Raw genomic sequence first — 27,566 nt, forward strand, 5'->3', positions numbered from 1 at the left:
AAGTGATTGGAGACTCCAGGCTCCTTCAGCAATCCCCAGGATCTCACAGCACAGAACTTGATGCAAATTAGCACTTGTCATCTCTGCCAGCAAAGGAATCATCCAGCACACAGAGAGGATGGAACTCTAAACAGTGAGGAGAAAGCTGTGCTTCATTTTGGGATGGCTGCAGGGCTGGCATGTACAAGGAGAATCTTTATATTTTTAAGACAATAAACTTCAAATTTTCACAATGAAAACCCCAAATCCCACATGCTTGAAGCAAGAAAGAAATCAGGACTCACCGGAAAAAGATCCAGAAGAGGCTTCCAGGAAAGCAGCAGGACAGCAGCTTTGTTTATGGTTTTGGGAATTTCAGAGTAGAAGAGCGTGTTCTCCCTGTTCTCCCCAGACATTGCTACCGTGAAAGTGAGGTGAAAAAAAAGTATATTAGCTTTCTGTTAACAATCCCAGTGGAAGTACTGATGGTCTCTGCACTGCAGCCTCTCTGGGAATTTCCTGCTTCACAGAAGTGCAAGTCATAGAGAAGGCAGAGAACAATCACACCCAGGCTTACCCCATGCTGCTCAAACCACTCTGTGTCTTCTTACTGCCCTTTTATTCCATAAGCTTTATAAATCAAGGAGGGCTTTTGTGCCAATTCCCCCGTCTGGGATACACAGCCTGTGTTTCAAAGGTAACTGACCTTTAGGGAGGTTTGAACACCCCTGTCCTGCTCCTCTCTCTCAGTGCTATTCAGATTTCTGAAGGCTCCAGCCCAGAGAGAGCCAGGTGTGCTCCAAGGGAAGGCCAAGCCAGATCTATACCTCAGGAAGTGGCACTTGGGAAACCAGAGCTCATCCTAAGGGAATCAATCTCAACCCACCCAAGATGTGCTTGAAGTCAGCATCATCCAAGGATTATGACCCCCATCTTCTGAAAAGAGGAAAAAGAGCAGCAATTTTCTGATTGTGTCACTTCACATGCAAAGACTCTGTGAATCATAAACCTGAGCTTAAGCAAGTAGCCTAAGTGGCAAGCAGTGGGGCTAAAACATGGCTCTGGCTCCTAAGCCTCTGCTTCTGCCATTCCTTCTCTCCCTAATCCAGGTTTTCATGGATTTATGTTCAGCTACTGCAGCTCCTGACAAAAGCATTCCTCCATCACAAGGCCTGCTCCAAACCACTCAGGGGGTTGCTCACAGTATCACTTATGGTGCCAAATCACTTCTATCAAGTGAACATTAATTAGTGAAACAATGCACAAGTGAGGCATTGAATCCAAGAACAACAAACTACGTGAAGTTTTTTATTATTAAGACCAAAAATGTTGAGCTTTAAGATGCCCCTGAGGTACACTGCTATTTATTCCCCACAGGATTCCTGGAAAACCTGCTCCATCGGTAGCTGAGGCACAAAGGACTTTCAAAATTACATTTAAAATCTCTGCTTTGGAAGGAAACTTTGAAGGAGAACAGGGTTCCACCCAACAGCTGTAATAAGAGAAAGGAGATAAACCTTTCTGCAAAGGTTTCTTTATCTCTGAAAGGAGATAAAGCTCCTGCACAGCTTTTGGAGAGAGTATTATTTGGAGTGACAGAAAAGGGACTGAACAGACTTCCAGCTTGGGAACATGCCCCAAAGGACATTTCCCAGCTCTTTTCCACGCCTAATAGGTCACCTCCAATCATGCCACTCCCATGGGAGATTACCTCACAAGTTTTAATGAGATATTATGATCACAAGCACGACTTTTGACCAGCAAGTGTGACCTGGAATCGCTTTAGATTTAACTGCCAGGAACAGCCAGCTGTCAGGAACAGTCAATCCCTGCAGTGACACTGTCACAGCCAGCTCACCCAGATAGTAGATCCTATCGGAATGCGGTCCTTCGGGATCATTTTTCTTCACAAAGGTGAAGTCATGAGGGGCTTTTGCCATCATGTATCCATGATACTTCCGTGTGTCTGTGAGCAGTTTCCGAAGCTGGCTCCAGGAATGCCTCTCTACATAGAAAGGTTCCAGTTTTGGCTGCTCCTCCCTCGGGACCTGCTCCTCACGACCCGCAGTCTCAAAGATTTCCAGGCCCGGCTGTTCAGTTTCCATGGCTGCTGCCATGTTGCATTTTTCTGGAAAAAACAGAACAGCAGAGCTTCAGCTCCAGCAAACCCTTGCTGCACACTCCCAGCACACCCCACAGCAAAAATGCTTTAAGAAAACCATCCTTTCATGTGGGGAATAAAACCCACAGCAGAAGGAAGAGAACTAGGAAATATTTTTCTGCTCTGGAAAACAGGCTGGCACCACTCAGCCTTTCAGAAGGGACTGAAGACTTCATGGAGCCACAGTCTTATCGTTGTGTTTCCCATGCCCACACATACCAACCCCTCATTTTAGGTCATGAAGTGGATGAATTCTTCCCCTTTAAGCTCCCACCTGCTTCTTTCCCTCTGAGACCTCCACAAATCACCTCACTACACTGATATCAGAACAGGGGATGACTAGGAGAGGAGCAAGAGCTGGGACACACAGCTGCTCAGAAGAAATAACCCTGGTAGCTGATCTGGAACCATCAGACCACATAACACACAAGGCTTAGGCAGCTTCTCCTTATTCCCATTACTCTCCCATAACTCTTGGGTTTGTTTGTACCTCCTTTCACACTAAGTTCAGAAGGGTCTCTAGCAGTGATCACCACTATTATATTGTCCCAGTTACAAATGCCAGGAGGGGACACAGTGAAAAAAGCATTTCCCAAATGGATTTATCTGCAACACAAGCCTTATCTGCCCAACAGGCTGTTAATTCAGCAGATATCTGTTCCTGCAGTCAGCTGGGCTTTACAAAGTGTATCTGAGCTGAAACTGTCAGCCCAGACGTCTGGCAAGAGGAAACCAAGTCCTCCCACTGTAAATCCCAGAGCTGGGGGCAGCTCCAAAAGGATCCAAGCCATGAACTCCTGTCACATAGTTCATTCCTGGAGAGCCCAAGGTGCAGGGTTGTCAATCCTCAAAGGCAGGGAGGGGGTGTCTATATATAGCATGGAAAGACTGCACAAGTGTGGTGCACGCTGCTGGGGCAGAGCATGTTGGCCTGACAAAACACTAACACAGCCTAAATAAAGCATTTCCCTCGAGCAAACAGGCTCTGAAGGATCACTGGAGCTCAAGGCACAGGCTTGGGCAGCTGGCACAGCTCTCTGGTGGACTGGCTCACCCATGGCTCTCCAGAGCAGCAGAGACATCTCCCCAAAGGAGTGAAACAGAAACAATCTGCACCTTGACACAAACCCCTCTTAACACAAATAGCTTCGTTTCACCTTTGGCAACACAAACAAAACAAACACTGGTCTTTCTTCTGCTCACACTATTTACAGCACAAAAATCCAGAACAAAAGAGCCCCGTCCAAATGGAAGGAGGGTCCAAGGCATGCACTGAGCAATGCTGTGCTCGAGAGAGCGTCAGGAACTGACAACGAACCTTCAAACCTGCACTGCAAATCTCTTTTCATCTGAAGAATTCCAACAAAGGAAAAACCTCCTTTCCCCACCTACCCCCAGATGCTGCTATTTCTTAACCCGACCTACTTCTCGCAGGAAAAGGGATAGAAACCGAAGAGCAGCAGACGTTAACGAGCCCATAGCCGTGGGAACGGCCATGGCACGGGAATGCCAGCCCGGGGATGCTCCCGGGGGTTCCTCCATGCCCGGGGGCACGTCCCGGGGGGCGGCGGGCAGACCGCGGGGCTCCCTCCACGGCAGGGGATAGATGCGGGGGGACCCTCCACAGCCGGGAGAAGACCTCGGGGCGTCCCTCCACGGCCAGGGACAGATCCCGGTGGGCTCTCCCCGGCCAGGAGCTTATCCCGGGGGAGCCTCCACAGCCAGGGGCAGATCCCGGGGGAGCCTCCACAGCCAGGGGCAGATCCCGGAGCGCCCTCAAGGCCGGGGACAGATCGCGGGATGGAGACGGGCAGAACCCGGGGATCCCTCCACGACCGGGGCGGCGGCCAGGCCTGGCCGAGGGCGGAAGGGGGGCCACCCCGGGTCAAGCCCCCTCCTCTCGCCCACCTCAGGAGTCCCAAGGCCCCGCAGGGGTCCTCCCCGGAGCGGAACCCCCTGCCCGGCCGCCGAGGCTCCGCCGGTACTCACGGAGCTCCGCGGCGGCGCTGCTGCCGAGCCGCCCCGCCGGGCCGCTGCTGCCGCTGCCGCTTCCGCTTCCAGGAGCGGCCGCGGGCACCGCGCCGCCCCGGCCAGGGCGCCGCCTGCCGGCCGGGAGGACCAGCGGCGGGGATGCGACATCCACCCGGGCACGGGGACCGGGACACAGGGACAGGGACAAACACACACACTGCACCATGTAGGGGGTCAGGTCATGCAACCCCCCAGTGCACAGGGACCCTGCAGTTTTAAAAATCGCGGTTTTGTCCTCCCCAAAAATTCCTGCCAACTCTATACTGATATGCTTCCCACAGTGGAAAGAAATTCCCAGCTGTAATAATGAGTGTTAAACCCCGGGCACAACAATGCAATGAACCCCCAAAACACACTCAGGCTCCAGCAATGTGAGCCCCCCAAAACAACCCCAGGCTCCAGAAATGTGAGGCCCCAGCCAAATGTTTCCACACCCCTGAATTTCCCCTTGCAAAGTACAGTCCCTTTTTTTAAAGCAAAATGGTTTTTTTGTACCCCTATAAAATAACTTTCTGCAGGTGCTCCCTCCTAAAGGCATGTGCAAGTGGAAGCTCTGGGTCACACTGGGAGCTGAGGGCTGGTTTTCCCCACACGCTGCCCCAAAGGGTCTGTGGGGTTCGTGCTCCCAAATAAAACCTCCTGGGACCATTGCTGCAGCTCACCCCACCTTCTGTGGTGGCTTCACAGCACCAGGCGCTGGCAGGGGTGGGAATCCTCCGTGCAGGGCCAGGCTGGGGCAGGGACACAGCAGAGATTCACAGGGAAAACCCTGAGGCTGGGAGAGACCAGGACAGGATGGCGCTGAAGGAATGGATTTGCTCCTGGAATGAGGATGGCTGTGGGCGAGGGGCCCTTGTGTGAGCTGCTGAGGAGTGAGCGGTGGGCTTTTTGGAAGGAACAAGTCAATGCTGTCCTTTTTTAGCCTTGTTATGATAGAATCATGGAATAACGTGGGTTGGAAGGGATCTTAAAGCTCATAGGCAGGGCCACCCAAATCAGCTTGCTCCAAGCCTCATCCAACCCGGCCTTTAACACTTCCAGGGGTGAGGCAGCCACAGCTTGTCTGGACAACCTGTGCCAATACTTGGCCAGCAGAAGGTCCTGGGGCACATGATAATGACAGTGTAAGAGTTTAAACAGGTTGTACAGCTGCAGGATTGCTAAACTCTTATCAGCCTCTCCTGTCATGGCTGAGATGGAGTCAGTCTCTTCGAACAGGTAACACGCTACAGGATAAAGGAAACATGTTCAAGTTGTGCCAGGAGAGGTTTAGTTTGGATATCAGTGAAAATTTCTTCAGAGAAAGGGTTGCTGAACATTGGCACAGGCTGTGGGGAACAGCAGTGGAGTTCCCATTCCTGAAGGGATTCCAAAGCCGCGTGGGTGTGAGGGCATGGCTTAGCGGTGGCCTCGGCAGTGCTGGGGAATGGGCAGAACGGATCCGTGAGGGCTTTCCCAGCCCAGAACAGCTGTGGCTCAATGACTCCAACCCCTGAGGCCACCGCAACCCCTGAGGGAACCGCAATCCCTGAGGGAACCGCAACCCCTGAGGGAACCGCAATCCCTGAGGGCACCGCACCCCCTGAAGGCGCCGCCCCCCCTGAGGGCGCCCGGCCCCGCCGCCCCCCGCGGCGCGCGCAGGCGCGGGGGCGCCGCGGGCCGGTGCGGGCCGGGACGATGGCGGGGCCCAGCCTGCGGCCGCACGTGCACTGGGCACAGCGGCACCGCGAGCTCTTCCTGCGCGTGGACCTGAGCGACGTCCGGGTACGGCCGCGACACCCGGGGGACACCCGGGGCGACACCCGGGGGCACTCACCTGCGGGGAGCGGGGGGCGCACTGACCTGGGGACATCCGCGGACACCGCGGGGGTGACACCTGTGGGGAACGGGGTGTGGGGGGACACTCACCTGAGGGGACCCCGGGGGGAAATCACCTGCGGGACCCCCCCGGGAGGGTGCACTGACGGGTTCTGAGCTGCCGGCTAATGCGCGTTGTCCCTCCGCAGAACCCGGACATCACCATCACCGACAATGTCCTGCACTTCAGAGGTAGGAGCTCCTTCGGGGGGTCTCAGCCTGGCCCCCAGCCCGGGCTGCCGCTGTTGTCGCTGTCGCTGTTGTCCCCAGGCAGGGTGCCTGGTTCCCATGGGTGGCAGGAGACACCGTGCTGGGCATGTTCAGATCTGCCACATCCACCCACTGCCCTCTGTGTTCCAGCCCTGTAGCCACAAAAGGCCCTATCTTATCTAACAAGAAAACCCCAACCTCCCCGTATTTAAATACCGGTGGAATTTCCATATATCCTTCCCATCCCGGGCCAGCCAAACCCCAGAGGTAACTCACAGCAGTTTTTCCTTTCACAAAGACCTTGTGTGCAATTCTTATCAAGCCTCCACATCAGGAACTAGTGCTCCATTTGGAAACTGAAGCAGATCTTGCCCTGAAAGATGGGGTTTTTTTGCAGCTGGACAGCTGCACATTCCAGCACCACGGAATTTTTAAAGATGTCTCATTAGGAGCTGCTGCCTCCTCGGTGAGCCACAGCCAGGCCATTTGATAGGAGGGTGTTGCACCTTTCTCTTTGGGATCAGTTTACGGCCTGGAAGGGTGGGAATTAAACACAGTGTGCAGTTTTGGAGCCCTTCTGGGGACAGGATCAATGTGGGAGATGACAAACCCTGATAAATGCCCTCCTGCTGCTGGGAGGCACTGCCCACATCCCCTCCTGCATTCCCAGCAGCACCCATCCCTGGGTGCTCTGTTGTGCTGAGGCTGGATCCCCAGCAGGAGATTTTCTGCTGTATTTGAGTTATCCATGAGCAGCCTTTTGATCCCCTCTTTTGGGAGTTTGGCATGCTGGTTTCCTTCTGTTTTCAGTGTGGTGCAGACTAGCTGCTGACTCCTGCATCTGCCCCTCCAATGCTTTGGTGTCTTCCCTGGAATTGTGTGGTTTCCTCTTGCTTCTGAGGAAGGCAGGAAGAAAGTGCTGTGAATAAGTGCTGAATATTTCTGTGTACAAAGCATCCTTTGCAGGTGGAGTGTGTGGAACCTCACACTGACTGACAATTCTTGTCTTTTAGCCCAGGGTCATGGTGCCAAAGGAGACAACATATATGAATTTGAGATCGAGTTCCTCGAGCCAGTCGAGCCTAAAGTAGGTATTTTTACTTCTCTAATTCTTGCAAAGAAAAAATAATTTTTGAAGAACTTGAAAGGGAAATGGCTGCGCATAAAGTTCCCAATATACTGTTTAAATTTTTCTGGTAACTCTGTAATAGCCAGCTCTGTGGCAGTCCTGTGTGCCATTGTCTTGTTTTAATGCAAATCATCTCACTGGAGCTGGTGCTTGCATGGATCAGCTTGAGTAAGCACTTGCTTGTCACTTGTTACACGGCAGTTTTAAGTTTTTTAAAGGATTTAAAGCAGCAAAATAACAGGAGAATCTGGCAGTGTGTTGTCTGATGCAGCCTTGACTGGAGGTCAGGGGGATGTTGTGCAGTTAGTGTGACGTTTCATGGCTTCTTTTGTAGCTGGACAAAAGAAGAGAGTCAGGACAATTCGTGTTTCTGGCTCGAGCAGGTTTCTTAGGCTGTGATATGTCATGGCTCCCACTGGAGAAGTCTTTCCTTAATTCCTGTTGCAAGTGGTGTGGAAAGAGCTTGGCTCAAAGAGCTGTCCCTCTGTGTCACTCACGGGTGGCTGTGAGGTCTATCCCCACCTCTCAGAGTCTGGGGCACAGGAGAGCTTGGGCTTTGCTCCTGGGGCAGGATTTGTGCTGCTTGTTCCTGGCTGAGTTTGGGATAGCTCCAGTCAGACCAGGAGCCACCGTTCCCCTCTGCTCTTCGGCAGGGAAGGAGAAGGGAAGGAGGGGGAATTTCCAGGATCTGTCAGCAGGCACATTTCTGGTGTGGCTCCTGCCAGGTGTGGAGTGGCAGACAGTGAGCAGCTCTTGGTTCCAGGGTCTGGTCACTGCCTTATCATCTGCCTGGCCCACAGTGTGGGAGAGGTGCCTGTCTCCTGTGCTGGCAGACACAGGCTCTGCTGTGAGCCAGGCCTGGAAGGCAGGTCCTTGCCTCTGCAGAGCAGCCTCCTTCCAAAAGTTGTCACTCTGAGTCACTGTGGAGGACTGGAGAGCAAACTGAACTCTGTAACTACAGATGGTCAGGACTAGGCAGTATCACAGTCCAGGTTTTTCTCCTTTAGTTTGGATGTGCAGCATGAGGTCCCCTTGCTGGTGCCAGCAGTGAGAAATGGAGCCTGTGGAGGCAAGGATGAGGTGGAGGAGCTGTAAATTACAGCAGCAGCCTTCAGATGTCTGAGGAGCATCCAGCCAGCCTTGACAGCAGAGCTGCTGTAACGTGCTCAGTTTGGAGTGCAGCTCCTGCAGCAGTTTCAGCTGGTCTGACAGGCAGTGCCATGTGGAGCAGCCTCGGTGGTCAGAAGGGCTCCAAGGTGACAATGCTGGGGACTGTGAGGATGGAGAGGTTCTGGGCTGCCACTGTGCAGGTGGAGAGGCCTTGTGGGGTGGCAGTGACCACGCTGCTCGCTCTGTCAGCTCACCTTGTCCCCAGGCATTCCCTAAGGCTCTTAGCTCCTTCTCTCAGTGCAGCAGGTGTCACATGGGGTCCCCTGTTTAGACAAAGTACCTGTGGCTGCTGGCAGTGTTATTTTTACTGCTGGCTAGAGGAGGTGGGTGGCTCACAGTACTGAATGCAAGAAGGTGTCAAGCCAAGGGTTTTGACAGAAGCAGGGGTTCTGTCTAGGAAGGCTGGCACTGGGGTCTCTGCTAGCTCTGTGGTGGGATACAGGCTGCCCATCAAGTTGTGCAACCATCACAGCTGCCATCTTCAACTGGACTGCCCTTTGCTTGCATGTCTTGGGTGGCAGAGAGACGTGTGTGCAGCAGCAGTTGTGTCAAGCCTGCCTCCTTGGTAAGGGGAGCTTGGCTACCAGCTCAGCCTCAGAGCTTGTTTCATGGGATTTTGCTGATGTGTCTGCCCCCAGCCTGTGTGCAGGATGACCCAAAGGCAGCTGAATATCACGGTGCAGAAGAAAGAGAGTAACTGGTGGGAGAGGCTGACCAAGCAGGAGAAGCGCCCGCTCTTCCTGGCGCCCGATTTCGACCGCTGGTTGGACGAGTCGGATGCTGAGATGGAGCTGAAGGAAAAGGTGAGTCCTGTGGGCACGTGGAGCTTGTGCTGCCACTTACAAAGCAGGGACAGCTGTTCTCCTGTGCCTGAACCTGCATTCTTTATTTACCAGGAGTTCCTGGCATGCTGATTGTTATTGCTGTTCTGTATAGAGTTGGTTAAGTGTAGCATCCCATGAACTCTCTCCTCTTACCACAGAGTAATCCTCCTGGGGGGAAAAGACAGACTCCCACATGGACTTGCCCTGGTTTTTCCTGTCCTCTCACTGGCTTGGTGCCACTGGTGCCTGTCCCCCCTCCCCTGGAGACTAATCCCCTTTGCCCTGCCCTTAGCTCCACCCCAACCCCTTCCCCTTCTTAAGCTGCCTGCACTCCGTGGTTGCCTCTTTCTCACCGGGTTCCCTTCAGCCACATGTGATATACTTTTCTGGAATAAACCTTGCAAAAAGGAGCCTTTCTTGCCTCTCTTGCTGAGCCAGCTGTGGTGAGTGTTGTGTGGAGATCTGACTGCACTGCCTGAATGTTTACCCAACCTGCTTTTCTACAGGAGAGGTTTGTTGGGAACAGATAGTAGGCAGCAGCACCCACCATTCAACACCTGCATTGTATGTTAAATGGTTCAAATTGTAAGTGGGAATTTGGAAACAGGCACATTTCTGGTTAGAACTGGAGCTGGAGGCTGTGTGCTGGCTCCCTGCATGTGCCCCTTGGCCAGTGTGCTGATCCACAGAGGATCATGTCACTCTGCCATGTGGAGCCCAAAGGAGTGAGTCCTGCACATTGTCTGGGAAGCAGGGATTGCTGAGGCTCTCCTGAGCCCCTGGCTGGCCCTGCTGGTGCATTCCAGCATCTGGTGAGCTTGAACAGCTTACTGAGTGGGGAGGTGCAAGATGGACTTGGAAAAGGCTTGAACAGACCACATTCCTGCAAATCCCTTTTACAACAAACACTGCCCTGTTCCCTCTGCAGCCAGGAGCTTAGCAGGGAGCAGAGAGGGCACTGCAGTGCCAAGGCCCAGGAGCAGTGGGAAAGGCAGGCAGAGAACCTGGGCTGGATGTTCTCTCTTCCCTTCAGGTTGCTGGTGGGTCATGTAAGAAACAGCACAGTCATAACTGAGAATTAGCACAGAAAGCAGAGGCTTTTTCAGCAAAAGCATCTAATTACTGGAACAAACCACACGGTGAGGGCAGGATAACTGGTTAACACCCTCTGGCTTTTACTGTACTATAATTTCTGGATGATGAATGTTCTGTTTTATGCTGGTGAAAATTTAAACCTTCTAGCTACTGGCTGCTTGGCTGAGTTTTAAACCCACCAGCTTTGCCAGTAGTATAGTTAACAAATCACTTGCTAATTACAGTAAGTCTTTAAAACCTTATCCTTCATCTTAAGGAAGAAGAAAAGATTAACAAAATGAAAATAGAATCCAGAGTCCCAAAAGACCGTAAGTAACTGCATCTTTTTAGTGGGTAAAGTGGGATTTAGGAAGTTTGTTTGGGCTTTGTGAACCTTGACTCTTAAGGAGCAGTTTTGAGTGGCTTGGTGTGTCTGGGAGGGGGATCTTTGTTTTGTGAGCTATTAGAAATTTAATAAAAATGGACTGAAGTTTCCAAGGAATGTCAAAAATCGGACTAGCAAGTATTGAGTTCTGGCAGATGATGGCAAAAGCAGAACCCCCAGTGCCCCAACAATGCTTTTATCACAATCAATAATTTCCCTTTTCCTTATAAGCTTTATTCTCAGAAAGCCTGGTTTGCAGCTCTGTTACCATTGTACTCTGCTCACCTGATGTGTTTATTATTGATTTTAGCTTTCAAACACCTGAAGAAGGGATACCTAGTAATGTATAATCTTGTACAGTTTTTGGGATTCTCTTGGATTTTTGTGAACATGACAGTACGACTATTCATCTTAGGAAAAGGCAAGTAATGAGCACTATTTTATTTATATTGGAGGGTTTGAGTTGATTTTCAGTGTTGTTTTTAAGACCTTTTAAATAGCAAAATCTAAAGGGAGATATATTTAGGAGGTAAACCATGAGTACAATGCCAAAGAGTACAGTGAAAGACTTTCAAAGGTCATCAAAGTGTCAAGGGCAGGAAAATACTGTCCCCTTGTAAGTCACAGCTGTGTACTCTGTGAATGATACTTGTGCTCTGCCAGGATCACTTCTAACAAAATCAGCTGAAGCAAAATGTCTCACTGACTGCAATGTTAATGTTTTTGAAAATGATCTGGACAGAATATTTTGTTTTTGAAGCAAGAACAATCCATTCTGTTGAGGTACAGCACTATTGCCATTTTTGTAAAGCAATTACTGAAATAGCTCTTGATCCTTCTGTGTGTGAAATGGAGCAGTGTTTCTGCCCCAGCTGCTGTGAGTTCAAGATAAGGTCTATAAAGAACTTATGTAATTATGCATCATGTTTTTTCTCAAATACAACCAGAATCCTGTTATCACAAGCTGTGCTGCTGCACCAGCTTCCTGAGCATGAAAATTCATTTGTTCTCTAAAATGGTTGGTTTCCTGTGTCTTACAGATTCCTTCTATGACACATTTCACACTATTTCTGATATGATGTATTTCTGTCAGACCCTGGCATTAATGGAGACCATGAATTCACTAATAGGACTGGTCAGATCACCGCTGTTACCTTCTGTACTGCAGGTTGTATTTTTAAATTCTTCTCCTTGCTCTTACGTTTAAAGTAAATGTTTATTTTACACAAGTGTTGAGACTCTCCTAAAATAAGTGATGCAATCTCACTGGCACTGGACTAGAGGATTTCTTATTCACAAAGCAGGAATTCATGCTTCCCAGTCTTGGCTGTGGCAGGCTGTCTGTCTCCTTCCATCACCTGGTAAGGGAGTGCAGGACAGCAAAAGCAAGAACCTGATAAATACATGATTTTGTTTTGGTGCCAGTGCCCTTTTTATCCTGGTTGTGGTGCATAAAAATGTGGATGGCTGATTTGAGCCATCCCTTGGATTGTACCTAAATACAGGGCAAGGTGCCTACTTGTAAGAAGCTGGTCACAGCTCAGCTGTGAGTTAGTTGTGTGCTCACATGTGTGAGGAGTAGATATCTGGAGTTTCTGACAGCAAGGACTTGCCCTTCCTTTTGATGAAGAGTGAATGTTCTTTAATATGTTTTTCTCTAATAGATATTTGGAAGAAATTTTGTTTTGTTTGTTATCCTTGGAAGCCTGGAGGAAATGCAGAGCAAACCTGTGGTGTTCTTCATATTTTATTTCTGGAGTATCATTGAGCTGTTCAGGTTGGTGGGATTCTCCTCCTAGCAAGTGTGCACAGAACAAAGTGGTTGTTCCCAAGAAAGAAAATTTTGATCTTTGTAGTTTTTGAAAGAGTTGGCCCCAGAGGGTGAAAGCTCCTTGAATCATAAACTGTTCACAGCCTTCCTTCATCTGCCAAAAGCTAAGGCAGGGCTGGACTCTGAAAGTGACACTGCCCTCTTGCTTTATTTCTTCATTCCTTTGGTGCTTTGAATTTCCATTGTTAAATGAGGCCTTCATCTTTGCAATGAAGTTATTTTGGAAGGTTTATTAGGCAGCCAGGCAGTTGCCTTCATCCTTGTGTTCAGAATGGCCTGAGCCCTGTAAACTGCCCAATAACTGTGTGTCCATCATCATCATCATCATCATCATCATCCTGTCCATCATCATCATCACAGGGACAATGCCTTGAATATTCTTGTGTCATCTGGGAATTGTGTTGAGCACACAAGACTAATTCTAGTAGTAGTTTCCATTTTAAAGTGTTTGTTTCCCCTCACACTGCAGGTATCCCTATTACATGCTTTCCTGCATTGGAATTGAGTGGAAACCACTCACCTGGCTCCGTTACACTGTCTGGATCCCTCTCTACCCCTTAGGGGGCTTGGCAGAAGGTATCTCCCTAAAACAGTTTACTAAATAATTAATTCAAGGCTGGGAAAATAACTCCATTTCATTTTTCAGCAGCTGAACTTAAAATAGTAAAATAGAACAACAGATAAATAGATTTGCTTTGAGGTGAACCAAATATAAGCATTTTGTCTTTCATACTGAATCAAATCTTATTTTCAGTTTGATGTAAAGTCTTTCTTTTGGAGGAAAGACTCCTTTTCTGGAAGGGGAAGTAAAGGCAATGATGGGTTGCATGAACAAATGGAACAAGAACAAGCTGCACAGGATGCCAGTGCTCACTTCCCTCTGCTGAACCAAAGCTTTGTCTGCTGGGCCTGACTTGCTCAGCCTGGCCTGGCTTCACACCAGCTCCCAGGTCTTGGTATTATCTTGTAAATGACTGCAGAGGACAGGCAGGGGCTTATTCCTGTGTTGCAAACCCGTGTCTGTGAGCCAGGAGGAGCTTTGGGCATTGCCCAACACCGAGCAGGGGGAGGAGTGTGCCTGTTTCATTGCTGGGGGTATTTCTGGATGGCAAATCCTGCTGGCACGGGCCCTGGGGCTGCAGCTGTGCATGAGAACAGTCTCACCAGGAAGGTTTCCTGCTGCACCCCCCCAGCCAGGTGCTTCCCACCTTCAAAATTGCTGTCATTAATCAGAGATGGCAATTTAGAAGGGACTATGCTGAAATAGTTGGTGTGGGCTGGGTAATTATATATTTTATCTGTACTTTATAATGATGGTGACCTTCTGCTTTCAGCTGTCTGTATTGTTCAATCCATTCCAATCTTCAGTGAAACAGGGAAATTTAGCCTGGAATTGCCAAATCCACTGAATGTCACAATCCAGTTTCCATTTGTGCTTCAAATATATCTTATAGCCTTGTTTTTAGGTAAGAATTTAATTCTGTTTCTCAATATTGAAATTAAAAGGCCAGTTTCCCCTGACTAACTTGATTTTTCAAAGAAAATGAAATTCCTGCATCTTGGGGACCATGGCAACACAAAATTGCTTGAGGTTAAGTGTTATCCTTGTGGATTGTTCATGTAAATTTGTCAGTGATGGAGGGAAACACACCTCCAATGAGCTCTGATTAGCCCTCCAAAAAGGTGATATTGGTAACAAATTAGCAGCACAAATTTGGGTGAAAGGAATAATTTTTACATGTGTTTATAACCATAGTGTACTTAGTTTCACCTTTTAGGGGGTATTTGAGCTTTAGAATGATGTAGTGGTGATTGAAACATAATTTCAAATTAATTTAGTTAAATGTTGCAATATAATCACAAGTGCAACATGAAATCATGTTTTTCCAGGAAACAATATAGAACTCTCTTTAAATAGTACATTTAAAGAAGAAAACCTGCTTGAGACATAGTTTGTGGTGTTACATTTGTAAACACAATTTAAATTTCTTGTACCCACACCCACACATCTCACCACAATCTAGCAGAGAATTTTAAACTGAACTTTCACTGGATTTCTCCAGCTCAGACATTGCTTAAAGCCACCCTTCAGTTGAGTTTCACTCTGAAATACCTGGTTCATCCTCCTTAGCTCTGCACAGCTGGTGTCACAACTTCTTAAAGGTGACAAACAAACCTTCTAAGCAGCTCTTTACCAAACAGCCTGTGCAGCAACTCCTGCCTCAGCCAGCAAGAAAACACTTGCATTGGCTTTCACTGCTACACACACCCCTAAATAATTCATTTTGTTGTGTGGTGGTTGGGTTAGTTGGGTTCTGTTATTTTTCCTTTAGATTTGGTACAGCCATTTAGCACAGAAAGACACAGTGATGTCCTACCTAAACACTTCATTCTTTTCCAGGGGTATTTATAAACTACCGTCACCTCTACAAGCAAAGGAAACATCACCTTGGACCAAAGAAGAGAAAGATGAAGTGAAGCAGGACTGCAATGCTTTCTTATCTCACTTGGGGACAAGACAAGCCTCTAATTCTTACGGTTTTACCCACTGTAATGCAAGAATTTTGTAAAATGAAATGACCAGGCTAGATTTCATGATTTCATAGTGAATTCAGGTAACATTCCCTTATGCTGGATTTTGTTCCCTTTCCATCATCTATGCATGGCATTTACCATTGAACATTTAAACTTGTATCCTGTCAACCAGCATATTAGAAAGAAATCCTATTATCTGCATATGATATGCTTATAATCAGTGGAGCAGCACTAACTAGAAATAGTGTTTATCTTTTAATTGGAGATTTGCTCTTTCAATATTGCATGCAGATAGGGCTTCTGATGTGGGATATGCTCTTTGCTGGCCTGTGATGTTCCTGGGAGGCAGCTTGATGGCAGGAGGAGGCACAGTCTGAGGCCACTGTGCAGTGTTTGGGTGTTTAGCAACCACTGGGATAAACTTGCTCAGTATATGTCCCCCCTGTTCTTCTGCAGCATTATTGATGGTGCAGAGTTAACACTGGAAGTAGCTAATGCTGATTTAAATGCTACCAACTTAGTCTGTTTCTAGTTGAGCCTTAACAGAATAGGAGCTCTCTGTGGACCATAGCAATGTGTACTCCTGTAGCAACCCATCCTGTCCAGTCATTAGGGAAAGGAAGCTGCCACTGAGGGCAGAAATGCTTTCCTGGTTGGTAGAGCAAGCACTGAAATGTAACAAAACAAGGGAACATAGGTACCAGCTCTCCCCTGGCACATGAACTCCAACAGAACTCCACCCAACCCTTGCAAAAGGAGAATGTGGAATTCTCTTGGGAGATGGGGCCCCTCTGATCCGTCCTGGCAGGGCTGTGTTCCTGTATTTACAGCCTTCAGCAAGGCAGCAGTCCCTCTTCTACCTGCATTTAGGGGTGCAGCAGAGAAGGTGGTGTGTATGGTTGACTGGCTCCTGGGGGGATGGAACAGGGGGGTCGAATAAACCATTATTTAGATAGCACATATCAAATCTTAGTAAGGGAGGTCCCACACAGGGTTTGAAGCACCCTTTTCTCTTTGATTGCTTTAACCACCACCACCACCAAAGAGAAGCTCCCCCCACATTTCAGGTCATCTGCTGTCTCACCTGGAAACCTCTGGCTCAGTTGACTTTATTTCAGCATGTCCTTCTTCACACTGAGTCTCCTCTAGCTGATCCCAGACTCCTCTGGCCTCCTTAACCCAGCTTAGAAATGTACAGCAAGTTTACTTCAAACTGCACTGTGGTTATGAACAGGTTGTTTCCCAACTGCCACTGCCCCAGAGCTCTGCAGAGCAATGCCAGCAACCCAGAACAGACACAAGCTGAGATTAGCTTAGTGCCATGTTACTATTTATCTTTTTCTATTGTAAAACAATATGAACCCTCCAGAAAATTATTTTATATATATTAAAAGTAACATACAGCAGAAGGTTTGTGATATGGACCCAGTGCTTGTTACTGTAAATGAAATAGTGTTATGAGGAGACTAACATAGAAGCAGTACAAGCTCCACGCTGCATTTCACAAATTGTGTTCTGTCAACAAGAGGCGTGATACAACTTCTCTTTGGGAGAAGCACAGCCTACTTTTCTCAGGAGAGTTGAGCACTATTTACACAATATTTCACTTAGCACACACTGTACCTATGTTTGAAGTACGTGAAAGGGTTGAATTAGCTGAGTAACAGAACAGCAAGGATCACTTTCATACTTTAATTTCTTCTCTGGGCATTTAAACCTCTGTTATGAAATCTGTATGTATTCATCAGTGAAATTGTGGTACCTAGTGCAAGCTGTCATGGATCTTACACTACTGAATTTTAGTCCTTCAGAAAGAATGTGTTTCTATTAATAAAGATTTACAACCAAATTTTCAGTTCAGTTGTTTGTTCTTTCAAATTATACAACTTCCTGAGAAGTTGTATAATTTGATATTTAACTTGAGATAAACAGCTGGGACCTGAGCCTTCACCAGGTCAGTGTTTGGGCCACACAGCCTGGTTGCTATGAAAACGGAACAAATCCAACTTAAATTTTCATGAAGAATTACTCTTTATTTGTATTATGCAAATAAAAAAACCATGTGTCCCAAGATCAAGTTACTTTCAGAAGCATAAGTACTGCAATGCAAGTGATAATGCTTAGTATAAACTGTCAAGTTGGGCATAAAATCAGGGCCAAAACCCCAAAATCAGTTCTGTATCTGATCTTGCAGGGTGCTTCTCACACCTTTCTTTGGAGTAATCAATTTGATGTTTAAAGTGTAGTAGCTGCCTTTTAGGATACTTTCACCAGCGAGTTCAGTTGTGCAGTAACTGCATTTTGGGGAGGCCAAAATCCAAGAGCTGCTAATGGCATTTTTTTGTCTCCTCAAATGTACTAAATAACTTCCACCCATCATCCAACACCATCCCTGGGTTTGGGACACTTTCCACAGTTTCCAGGTCTGACTAAGAGCCACCACAAACGAGCTACTTTTGTTTAGAGAGCACTGATGCAAAACTTCCCTGTTTAGACAAGGAAGTTCTTCAAACAGTGATCAAACAGGCCAGAAGAAAATCTGAACCGCTTGAGCCTTAATCTAGAGAAGCTGCCAAAATGGAGACTTCACATTCTCTCAGTGCTGCTGCTGGAAAAGTCTGTCTGCAGAGGAGCAATGTTGTGATCATAGGCAGCGTATTCCGAGGCTCCAGTACTTGCCACTTTGAGCTGCTGGGCCGCGTGTGTGAGCTGGAAGGCGGCGTCGGGGTGGGCGGTGTCGGGCAGCAGCGTGCACTCCCGCTCCAGCATGTCTGCCACGCCCTTCAGCAGCTCCAGGAAGCCAAAGGCCAGAGCTGCCTTGCGCAGACGATTCAGCTCCTGCAAAGACACAAAACCTTTTAAAGCCACTCTGAGCCTCGACATCAAACGTGGGGTTCTTGTATCTGTTTTTACAGGTGATGTGACTCACAGTGCAGCTGCTGGAAACTGCCCAGCTGCTCATGGATAGAAAGTCGGGGCTGAAGATGAGAACAGTGGTCTTCCCTTGATCCTCTCCTATAAACCTCCACTTCTTCCTTTAGTGCATTCAGCTATTGTACCTGCCTGCTTTGTCTGTGTCCCAGCAGGGCTCCAGCTCAGGCTTCACTGACTGACTGCTGCCTTTGACCACAGTGTCCAGTAAAGTGTAGATACATTGATTTTTCTTCCCTACAAACTGAACAGTGCTTATGTGCACTCAGGCAGGTATTCATTCTTCAGGTCTCTGGAGGCTGCAATACCAAACTGCTTCAGCACTAAGCTTGCAAAAGGAATAATTACCTCCAGCTACAGTCTGGTTTTGGATCATTATGGTGTGGCCAAATGTGCCTGGAACTTTGTCTTTCTCTGCTTCAGTTGTAGATAAAATGGAGGAGACATTTTCAAGACTCAGAGAGACATCTGTGTTCCTATTCCTCTCTGGTCCCTGTTAATTTCTGCCTGGACAACAGCATAAAAGTTCACCATGGAAGTAGCAGAGGTCATGAGGGGCACTTGTAGACATGATACAAATGTAGTGCCAGACCATTGACATGAGACCCCCTTGTCTCACCTAACCAGTCTGTAAGTTTTTGCAGAGCACTGCAAGCCTGAACAGAACACACTGTGGTTCCTCTCAAATGCACCACCCTCACTATGGATCAAACTTGGCCAGCCTGGAATGTTACTCACTTTATAGAAGGTTTGTGTTTTTTCAGGGAGCTTCCTTGCATTTCTCAAGATCTTCTGTACATCCGTCTGCAGAAAAGAGAAAAAAAAAATCCCAAAACCTTGGCAGCTTCTGAGGGAAGCTGCAGAACAACCCCCAACTCTTTATGGATAAATTATCCTGACCACTGACAAAACTGCAGCTCACAAAGGCTGAAACATAACTGGTAATTATACTAAATCAAATAAACCAATCCAGATGCTCCACTGGAGACACTGCTCTCATTAAACAAGCTATGCTTTCTGATTGCATTTTAATCATGACATTGTAAAGAGGCACTGTTTATAAAAACGAAAGAAAAGCAATAAAGCAATTACACTAAATGGGCAAGACATGCACAGACTGCAGTTCCTGCTGAGATGGCTCCTGCTGCTCCAGGTAGAGCAGCACATCCTGGATCATTACCTGGAGCCCACTGGGTTTGATCCACACAGTGACATTCTGAGCGTAGCTGCGCTTGTTCTTGGGCTGCAGGGGGAAAGGGCTCTTATTGTCATCCTCTCCATAAGGATTTTCTTTTGCATCTGGGAGAAAAAATAAATTATAGACTTAGCAACTAGGAATTGTCAAGAGCATTCACACAGCACTGAGTGGTTAAGAGTTACTCAGAGGAGTGTGACCACTACCTGAAATGGGGCCAAGCTGTGCCATCTTCCCCAGCCATGGGAGGGGCTCAGGACCAGGTTCAAAGAGTGACATCATGAGGTTTGATTTCTTCTTGCTATCAGCTTGTGAATAAAGCATTCCATACCACTCTGGCCTGTGGAAAAGAGCAAACCCTCAAAAGCTGAAAATCTTCCACCCCTCTGTGTAGAATGTGCCTCCCTCTCACTGTGTGGAGGCTTAATGTTTGCAATTTGTACTGACAGAAACAAATCTGCAATTAAAAATCCACAGCTTAGTCTAGCAGTGCAGAGTTCTGCACAGAATACAGATATAAATAAGCATAATTTATAAATAAAGCCCAAATGAGCAAAGTAAGAGATTTTTCAGGCAGACATCCAGCTCCATACCCCAACTGGACGAGAGCCACCATGCCTTCCACTTTCAGGCTGCCATGTAATAAAACACAGAAGTTGGGGATTTTCCCAGCAATCTGATTAGCTGAATTCTCATCTTCAGTGTCATCTGTGATCCCAGGTCCCACCTCATCCCCCTCTGGGGAAGAATCAAAGCAAACAAAGAGAAAACATGAGAATAAATTCAACCACAAGAGTTCTGTTTCCATGACACCACCCCTTACTGTCTGCCTGCAAGAGTTAATACTTTTGTAGAACAAACAGCTGCAGAATGAACTGCTTGGGCAAAGTGGCACAATAATGACACAAAAATGTTCCACTGCATTGTACTCAAGGGCATTAAATATTCATCTTGCACCACACATTTCATGGCTCATTATTATTCTGAACTGTACTTTTAGCATGTTCTATTAATAATGATGTTGTAAAGACCCTGGTCCCTCTGTGAACTTCACAAAGAACACAGTATGCAAAATAAGAGAGCTTGTGGTCAAGGTTTTAATTTTAATGCAATCACACAAATATGACATTTGGTATTTTGATAAAGCAAAAAAAACTGTGCTTCCAGTCTAAACCTCATTACAAGGGAAACTTAAAGTAGTTTTTGCTGAAATAAACCAAATTTGCTCACCTCTGTTAAGTGCAATGGGCAGTACCAAGTGTCTGGACAAGACAGGAGGGCTGGAAATGTCTGCAATATCTACAAACCCAACAATTTCTAGATCTGCAAGGAGACAACAGACTTAAATCAGATTTAAGACAGTTTAAGTCATATTTGGACATAACTGAAATGTATTCAGAGGCTATTTAACATCACCACCACCAGGTTTTCTGAAGCAATGACTAAAGGTAGCACAGGAGAACCCAAACTCAACTGGAGTGCAAAGGTGTTAATAAGTTAGAAATACATCAACACACAACTTCTGGAGATGACTTTCAGCACACACAGACTGCTGCCCACCAGCTGTGCTGCTGGACAGTTACAGAACTGGGCACCTTGATATTTGCACTGCACACAATCCATTGCTGTCTTATAAATTCCAAAAGAGAAAAAGCAAATATCTGCTGCTCATGGGAGCTGTGTTCCCTAACGGGAGGGCTGGGAAGGTTTTTCTTTGCACATTTTTTTTCAGAAATAATTTCTCCTCCCTGAAGCTTATGAGGGTGCTCATGGGAAGCAGCCTGTGGCTGTCTCACAGTCTCCACCCCTAGAAATTGTCACCCTGAGCTCTGAAGGTGCCTCTACCCTACTCCAGCCCTTTAGCCAGGTACACATGGATGAAGCAGGATGATATTTTTGTTCTCTAGTGTCACACATACACCAAAAAATTACACAATCAGACTGATCATTGCAGAGACAAAGTGGATGAAGCATTAAATCCGCAGGATGAGAGGTGGTAGTGAAAGGGCAGAAATGAAATTTATTTTAGTAAAAAAGCAATCAAAGATTTGTTACCTGTATTAATTGCTTTAGGAATGGGGTCTATCTCCTCATCTATAATGAAAGGCTCTGGTCTGGGAAATACTTGCACATCAGATGTTAAGTGGCCACACTTGAGGACAGCATGGAATGGTGTATAAGCCAGGTCTATTAGCTTTCTAGAACACAGTTATTAAGGAAAACATAATACATATTAAATGAAAATAGTTTGTCTAAAGCACGCTAATTTAACTCCCAAACATTTTTTAACTACAGTTAATTCAATAGTTCTAGTGTTGCTAAATTATGAAACAAAGCAGCATTATCCCACTCATGGAAAATGAACAATAATTATGGAAATTACTGTCTTCTATCTGCCAAGCATAAAGAGATGCTACAGTTTGGTTACAATCACTAAATAAATATTGACCATAACCAGTGAAGGCCGAGATGAAATTACAGTTAACAAGATAATACAATTTAAAAAAACAGTTTAATTAGAACATCTTATATGACCAGATTTCTTATTGTATTTGTTTTCCTTTTGAGATACCAACTGGGGACCTTCCCAAAGGTCTGTTATCTACAAGTGTGCTCACCCAAACATGGACTGCACATTCTTCAGGCACAGGGGGCCATCAATGGTGAAAATCTGCCCTTCCCCGTTGTTTAAATCAATGAGTCTTTCCAGGCAGTCTAAGGAATCTGTGCTTTGAAGCTGCAGAAAAAGAAAGGGAAATATTTTTATTGAGTGTTCTTTTTATTCTCTTTTGTACTAACCAGTATTTTTAAAGAAAATACACACAACACAGCAGAAGCATCTGATTGGATGCTCCCATGATTTTTTGTTCTCTCTCCTTTCCAAATAAACAAACATTCTTTGTCTCCCAGGCAATGTTCTCTTATTACTTATCAGAAATAGATTATTTATTTTAAATATTTATTTAAAATATTTTCCAGTTATTTTTAGATGTTAACAGTGCTTCAATCCACCAGCTTAATCAAAAGCATCATCCTTGACAGAGACCATGAAGCTGAAATATTGATTTCAGCTGAAAAATTGATGCCTAAGCAGAAAACCCTTCTGTGAAGGACACAATACAAGTGTCAAATCAAAAGCAATGCTATTAATAAAACTTAATCTAACAAATATTATTCAAATAGGCTTCTTTTTAAACAATATTTATGCATCAGAATTTTAACTCCTGTGAAGATTTTTAAAGCTGGGATTGAAATTTGCAAGAGAAGGAGAAAGGAGGAAGAAGATTGACATGTTCCCTTCAAAACTAAGGAAAGGTGTTTTGAACACTGGCTTGGAGACTTCAGTTCTCCCCTCTCACATTTCTACATACAGCTACTGTGTCTTAAGTGTTAAGCATCTTTGCAACACAAGTAATTTATTCATGAACTTAACTGTAGATTAAGAAGAGCCCAAAAAGCCTTCAACATAATTAATGCCATAGTAATATAAACAGAGACATTAAAATCCCATAATATTCCCCAGGGACAAACTGACATGCTTTATAAAGATGATGGTAATAATGCAGTAACAGTGGATAATAATAACAGTGCAAGAATAAACCTTAAATTCTCTTTCACCCAATAACAAAGCACCAGAGTGCCAACTAAACCCTGAGCACAAGAACATCAACAATGTTTTGTGCTGACCTGGCCGTGAGTTCAGAGAAGACCAACAATTACCCAAAGCAACAAAGAACAAGCCATCACCTCTTCCAGGTTGGCCATGCACATGACGTAGAGCTTGGACGGGAACGGGAAGGGCAGCGGGAACCTGTTGCTGTCGCTGCGCTGGCTGTGCGTGGCCAGGGAGTGGCGCAGGGAGCCCCTGCCGATGCCCAGGCAGCCGTCGGTGACCAGGACAACCTGCAGGGACACCGAGACACTCCAGCTGTGCACCCAACACCCACGCGCTGCAGGAGCCTTCCCGCAGCAAGGGCTCCCACCGGGTTCCTCCGCAGAGCTGGGCAAAGAACTGCTGGCAGAACTTCCAGACAGAACCCCACATCAAGGAGAAATTACAGACTGAACCCTCGTGGTTTACACGGTGTGCATGGTAAATAAAGGTTTTCTTGGCATTAGGTAATACACTGAATTTTTACCTTTAATTTATTCATTAATTTTTAATGAATCTCATAAATTTAATTTTTAAGTGTACTAGAAGCACAGTGACTACACAGCCTCTTGCTGTTGGACTCAAGGATTCCAGGCTTATTTTCAGATGGATGATAAAGCCCATTTCTTCTGCAGAATCTGGAGAGCAGCTCAACTTCCACTACAAGCCATAGAAACCTCAAAAAAAAGTAGTATTAGTGATCTTAATTCTTTGCAAATACAGCTGCATTATGCTCACATTTTGCAGCAGAACTCCTATAGCAAAACCTCACACTTTTCCATTCAATTGCACATTCAGTCAATCCCTGTGGAAACCTGCACTAATTACACTGAATAATGGGAATATTTACGCTCAGCTGTGACCCAGTCACATCCAGAGGAGTGAAAGAACTGCTCCTCCAATGCTGCATGGCAACAGCAGGCGTGATTTCTGGCTGCTAGGTAAGGAAAATCAAATTCAGTTGAAACTCCATGTGTAATTGCTACATCCAGATTTGTTTTGTACTCTCCCTTCATCCTCAGTCTCTCCTCAGAACTGGTGCTCTCCAGAGATGTTTTCCACTGCTCCAAGGCTGCACAGTACATTCCTCAGTGCCCTCCACCACCCCAGCACCTGAGGTGCCAGTAAAATGAGCTATGACACAAATGAGAGACAAAAGAGTTGAGGTCTAATCTCTGCTTGGTTTTCACATCTTTCTTGCTGTTTGCTTTGAACATTTTTGCTGCCCCAAGGTGCCTTTTGTCAGTGTTGGATGATGAAGCACTGCCTAACCAATAAACCTCCATCCTTCTTCTCCTTAAGGAATATTGCTTCAGGCATCTCCCCAGCTCACTGAGCTGCAAAATTACTGAACTTAAATCAAGACCCTCAGAAAGCAGAGGGTTAAAGCAAACTCTGCCAGAAGAGGCAGCAGATTTGGAAGGATGAGAGCTTGCAGGGCTGAATGGGGTATGTGAGCAGCTGCATGGCAAATGACTCATTTGGGAGAGAAGTCAGATCAAAACACACTCAGCAGCAGCCCCACGCTGTTGGTTGAGAGCTGGGATTGCTACAAGCCCTGGAAAACATCAAGGGCTGGAGGGGAGAGGCTCCTGGTGTGGGACTACACCCTTTCCAAATGGAGTGAGGCTCCTGGGACAGCAGACTGCATCCAGGTCAGACACCAGGCCTGCACAGCAGTGCTCCTGAGCCACACTTTACAATCCACTGCACTACAAGAACACACTGGGCAGGAAACAGTCTTTTTTTTTTTTTGCTGCTGAATATTTTTATAAAGATCACCTTCTGTTCATGGTGCAGGTTTAGCCAAAATACTAATTCTTTGTGGTTTTGCACAAAGCATGCCTGAGAGCATTCCAAACTTTGAAATGACATTTACATTTCTATGTGCAACTCACAGGAACAGAATCAATCACAGACCCACTGGATGGTTTGGGTTGGAAGGGGTCTTTAACATCACCAAGTTCCAATCTCCCTGCCAGGGATAACTAAACATGCAGTGAACTTAAACCAGCCATACCTGGCAAGGAATTGCTGCTCCCCACTCCTGCTGGACAATGTTGCAAACCCCCAGCAGTGCCGACTCCAAGCAGGTTTTGTCATAATCATCCATGTTACTCAGGGCTTCCTGCAAAGACAAACACCACAGTCACTGCTGGGGGAGTATCCCAGCCAGGAGACACCCAGCAGTCACTCCTGGCCTTCAGGGAACTGGAATATTATCAGGGAACTGGAATATTATCAACACAGCTCTTTAAGAGTTAAAAAACACCTGTGCACGTCTTAAAAAATAAAAACCTGAGGCAACATCTAATGGGAAATATTTAGTTGAGAAAATCCTCACAGGTGTCAGAGCAGAGACCACAGGGAGTTTGTTTCACAAAAACTTTTGGGCAGAGAGAGAGAGAAACAAACCCAAAACTCACATCTGCAGCCACAAACCAGCTTTTGTCCTGGAAGTGAAAACCTCACACTTACCACAGCATCACCAGGGTGCAGCTGTGAGATGAACTTGCTAAAGAAGCCTGGCTGGGCTCCTGCCTTGCAAAATTCCTCAAATGAACTCTCAGGGAAGTGAGAATTAATCAGAGAGGATGCACTGGCACTTGCCTGCTGAACTGCAAACGTAACAGAACAGCTTTTAAAATCTCTTTGCCCAATGGACAAACCCAAACCAGGGTGCCCTGTGACAGCAGTGTGTAATTTCCTCCTGCCTTGAGGGTCAGATATAAATGTACAACCTTTACTGGATTCAGAGGCTCCGGTGCCTTACTGCATTCATGTGGAATTTCCCCCTTGGACTTCCACCTTTCCATTTCCTTCTCCCAACTTCCCACCACATCTGTGAGGCCTAAAATCACTTATTCTCACTCTTGCACTGGTTTGACTTCTACACACTCTCAACAGCAGCTTTTCTCCTCCAAACCACTGACTCAAAGCCTTTCTAAGTGGTCCTGTCAGCTGCACTGTTTATCAAGAGCAAACCAACAACTACACACAAAAACAGGAACATCTCAGACCCACGTGGGGAGCTTCATCAGGCAGCCCTTCCCTCCACCCCGTTTTTAACTCCATCCCATTTTAGAGTCAAGCAGCCACACCCCAGTGCCAAGGTGCAGCTGGCAAATTCACTGTTTCAAATACACTGATTTCACCTGCCCTTAAAATGAGCACAAACCCACTCAATTCAAGACGTGTGCACAGGATGATATCAAAATCACACAACTTCACCCTGTTTTGGTGGCACAATAGGCCGATTTTTAAAAAATGTTGCCGGTTTACTGCTTCAGCGTCCACACCCCCTACCTGGAGCGTGTTGTAGTCTCTTGTGAAAGGCACCATGAGCTCCCAGAGGGATGAGAACACCACCAGGGCCGTGAACTCCAGCTTGTAGTTGGTGGCCATGTGCTCGAAGAGCATGGTGAGCCCGTGGGCAGCCAGGTGCTTGCGCTGGTACTCCTCGGAGCCCTCCACCGCCACGGGCCGCGTCATGGACAGCGACACGTCCACCACCACCACCGTGGGCATGGCGAGCGGCTCCTCCGCCGCCCTCACGGGCGCGCTCGGCTGCCTGCAGCGGGAGGGAAGGCACAAATCACCAAAACTGCACCTCAAATCATCACCGAACCCGCACCTCAAATCATCACCGAGCCGCCCCCTCACGCCGAGCCCGAGAGAAGCGATATTTACCCTTTTCCCCCCCAAAACGCGGGGCTGAGCACAGGTTAGGTGAACACACGCCGAGCCCCACACGGCATTTCCAGCCGGGGCGCAGCGCAGGGCCTGGAGGCGGCAGGAGCCGAGCCTCGCTGGGCAGAGCGCGCAGCCCCGCCGCTCCGAGGGCGCTGGGGCAGGGATCCAGCCCTCCCTAGCAGGCTTCGCCCTCAGCGGGGCTGTCCCCGGAGCGCTGCCGGGCCGGGCCGGGCCGGGCGGCGGCGGGCACGGAGCGCGGCGGCGGAAGGGAAAGGCTGCAGCACGCCGCGGCCCGCCGCGCCGCCATGCGTGCCGCACGGAAAGCGCTCCCCCGGAAGGCGCCCGTGAGGGCTGGCCCCGCGCGGGCAGCCGGGGTTTGGGATGGCCGGGCTGGTGGTGCCCGCGTGAAATACCAGCACAAATGACCGCCATGTGTGGAGAAGGGTTTGTGGATAAGCGTGCCGGATGGGCAGTGCGCCTCCTTCTCCCGCTTCTGTGCGTGGAGGGAGCGTGAGGCAATAAACTGCAGTGCAAAACTGGGATGTGCTCCTGAAGTTGTGTGTTCAGACAACGGTTTGCTTTAAAATTATCAGAGACCCACAGGATAGTTTAGCTGGGAAACCCTTCTAAGATCATCAAGTCCCATTATTGCCCCAGCACTGCCAAGGCCACCATATGCCACAGGTGCCACATCCACCCAGCCCTAAATCCCTGCAGGGATGGAGGGGCCCAGGGCAGCCTGCTCCAGTGCTGAACAAGCCTTTCAGCAGGACACTTTCCCAATATCCAACCTAAATCTCCCCTGGCCCGGCCTGAGGCCGTTCCCTCTCCTCCTGTCCCTGTTCCCTGGAGCAGAGCCTGAATCCCCCGGCTGTCCCCTCGTGTCAGGAGCTGCGCAGAGCCACAAGG

At 47.4% G+C, this 27,566-nt stretch overlaps 3 protein-coding genes across 10 annotated transcripts in view; 1 reads left to right on the top strand and 2 right to left on the bottom strand.

Annotated features, from left to right (window-relative positions):
* The window catches only part of DPP8 (dipeptidyl peptidase 8), a 26,635-nt gene extending 20,537 nt beyond the window's left edge, over positions 1-6,098 (bottom strand). For 4 of the 8 annotated variants that reach the window (XM_039723605.1, XM_039723610.1, XM_039723613.1 and 1 more), the window contains exons 1-3: positions 4,049-4,182; positions 1,838-2,107; positions 285-397 (exon numbers count right to left, since the gene is read on the bottom strand). In XM_039723605.1, coding sequence (XP_039579539.1) covers positions 285-397; positions 1,838-2,096 — 372 coding nt within the window. In that variant the 5' untranslated portion in view covers positions 2,097-2,107; positions 4,049-4,182. Of the gene's footprint in view, positions 1-284; positions 398-1,837; positions 2,108-3,565; positions 4,018-4,048; positions 4,183-6,079 lie in introns of those variants that run through there. The other 4 variants (XM_039723608.1, XM_039723606.1, XM_039723609.1 and 1 more) reach the window with 4 other exon arrangements.
* HACD3 (3-hydroxyacyl-CoA dehydratase 3) lies at positions 5,808-17,035 on the top strand. Its single transcript, XM_039723615.1, has 11 exons — positions 5,808-5,935; positions 6,178-6,220; positions 7,252-7,325; positions 9,176-9,340; positions 10,713-10,764; positions 11,131-11,241; positions 11,861-11,988; positions 12,485-12,597; positions 13,121-13,227; positions 13,986-14,117; positions 15,053-17,035. Exons 1-11 carry the CDS (start codon positions 5,849-5,851, stop codon positions 15,127-15,129), a joined length of 1,089 nt encoding a protein of 362 aa, XP_039579549.1. The 5' UTR covers positions 5,808-5,848; the 3' UTR covers positions 15,130-17,035.
* A 163-nt stretch (positions 17,036-17,198) lies between these two features.
* INTS14 (integrator complex subunit 14) lies at positions 17,199-26,978 on the bottom strand. The gene is made up of 12 exons (XM_039723614.1): positions 26,655-26,978; positions 26,271-26,535; positions 24,985-25,092; positions 23,060-23,215; positions 21,931-22,049; positions 21,368-21,510; positions 20,543-20,635; positions 19,906-20,050; positions 19,519-19,652; positions 19,298-19,416; positions 18,856-18,921; positions 17,199-18,024 (listed from the first exon to the last, which is right to left on the bottom strand). Exons 2-12 carry the CDS (start codon positions 26,490-26,492, stop codon positions 17,773-17,775), a joined length of 1,557 nt encoding a protein of 518 aa, XP_039579548.1. The 5' UTR covers positions 26,493-26,535; positions 26,655-26,978; the 3' UTR covers positions 17,199-17,772.
* Between the last annotated feature and the right edge of the window lie 588 nt (positions 26,979-27,566).

The sequence above is a fragment of the Passer montanus genome, unplaced genomic scaffold, assembly GCF_014805655.1.
Source record: "Passer montanus isolate IOZ18808 unplaced genomic scaffold, ASM1480565v1 scaffold5, whole genome shotgun sequence".
Taxonomy (NCBI): domain Eukaryota; kingdom Metazoa; phylum Chordata; class Aves; order Passeriformes; family Passeridae; genus Passer; species Passer montanus.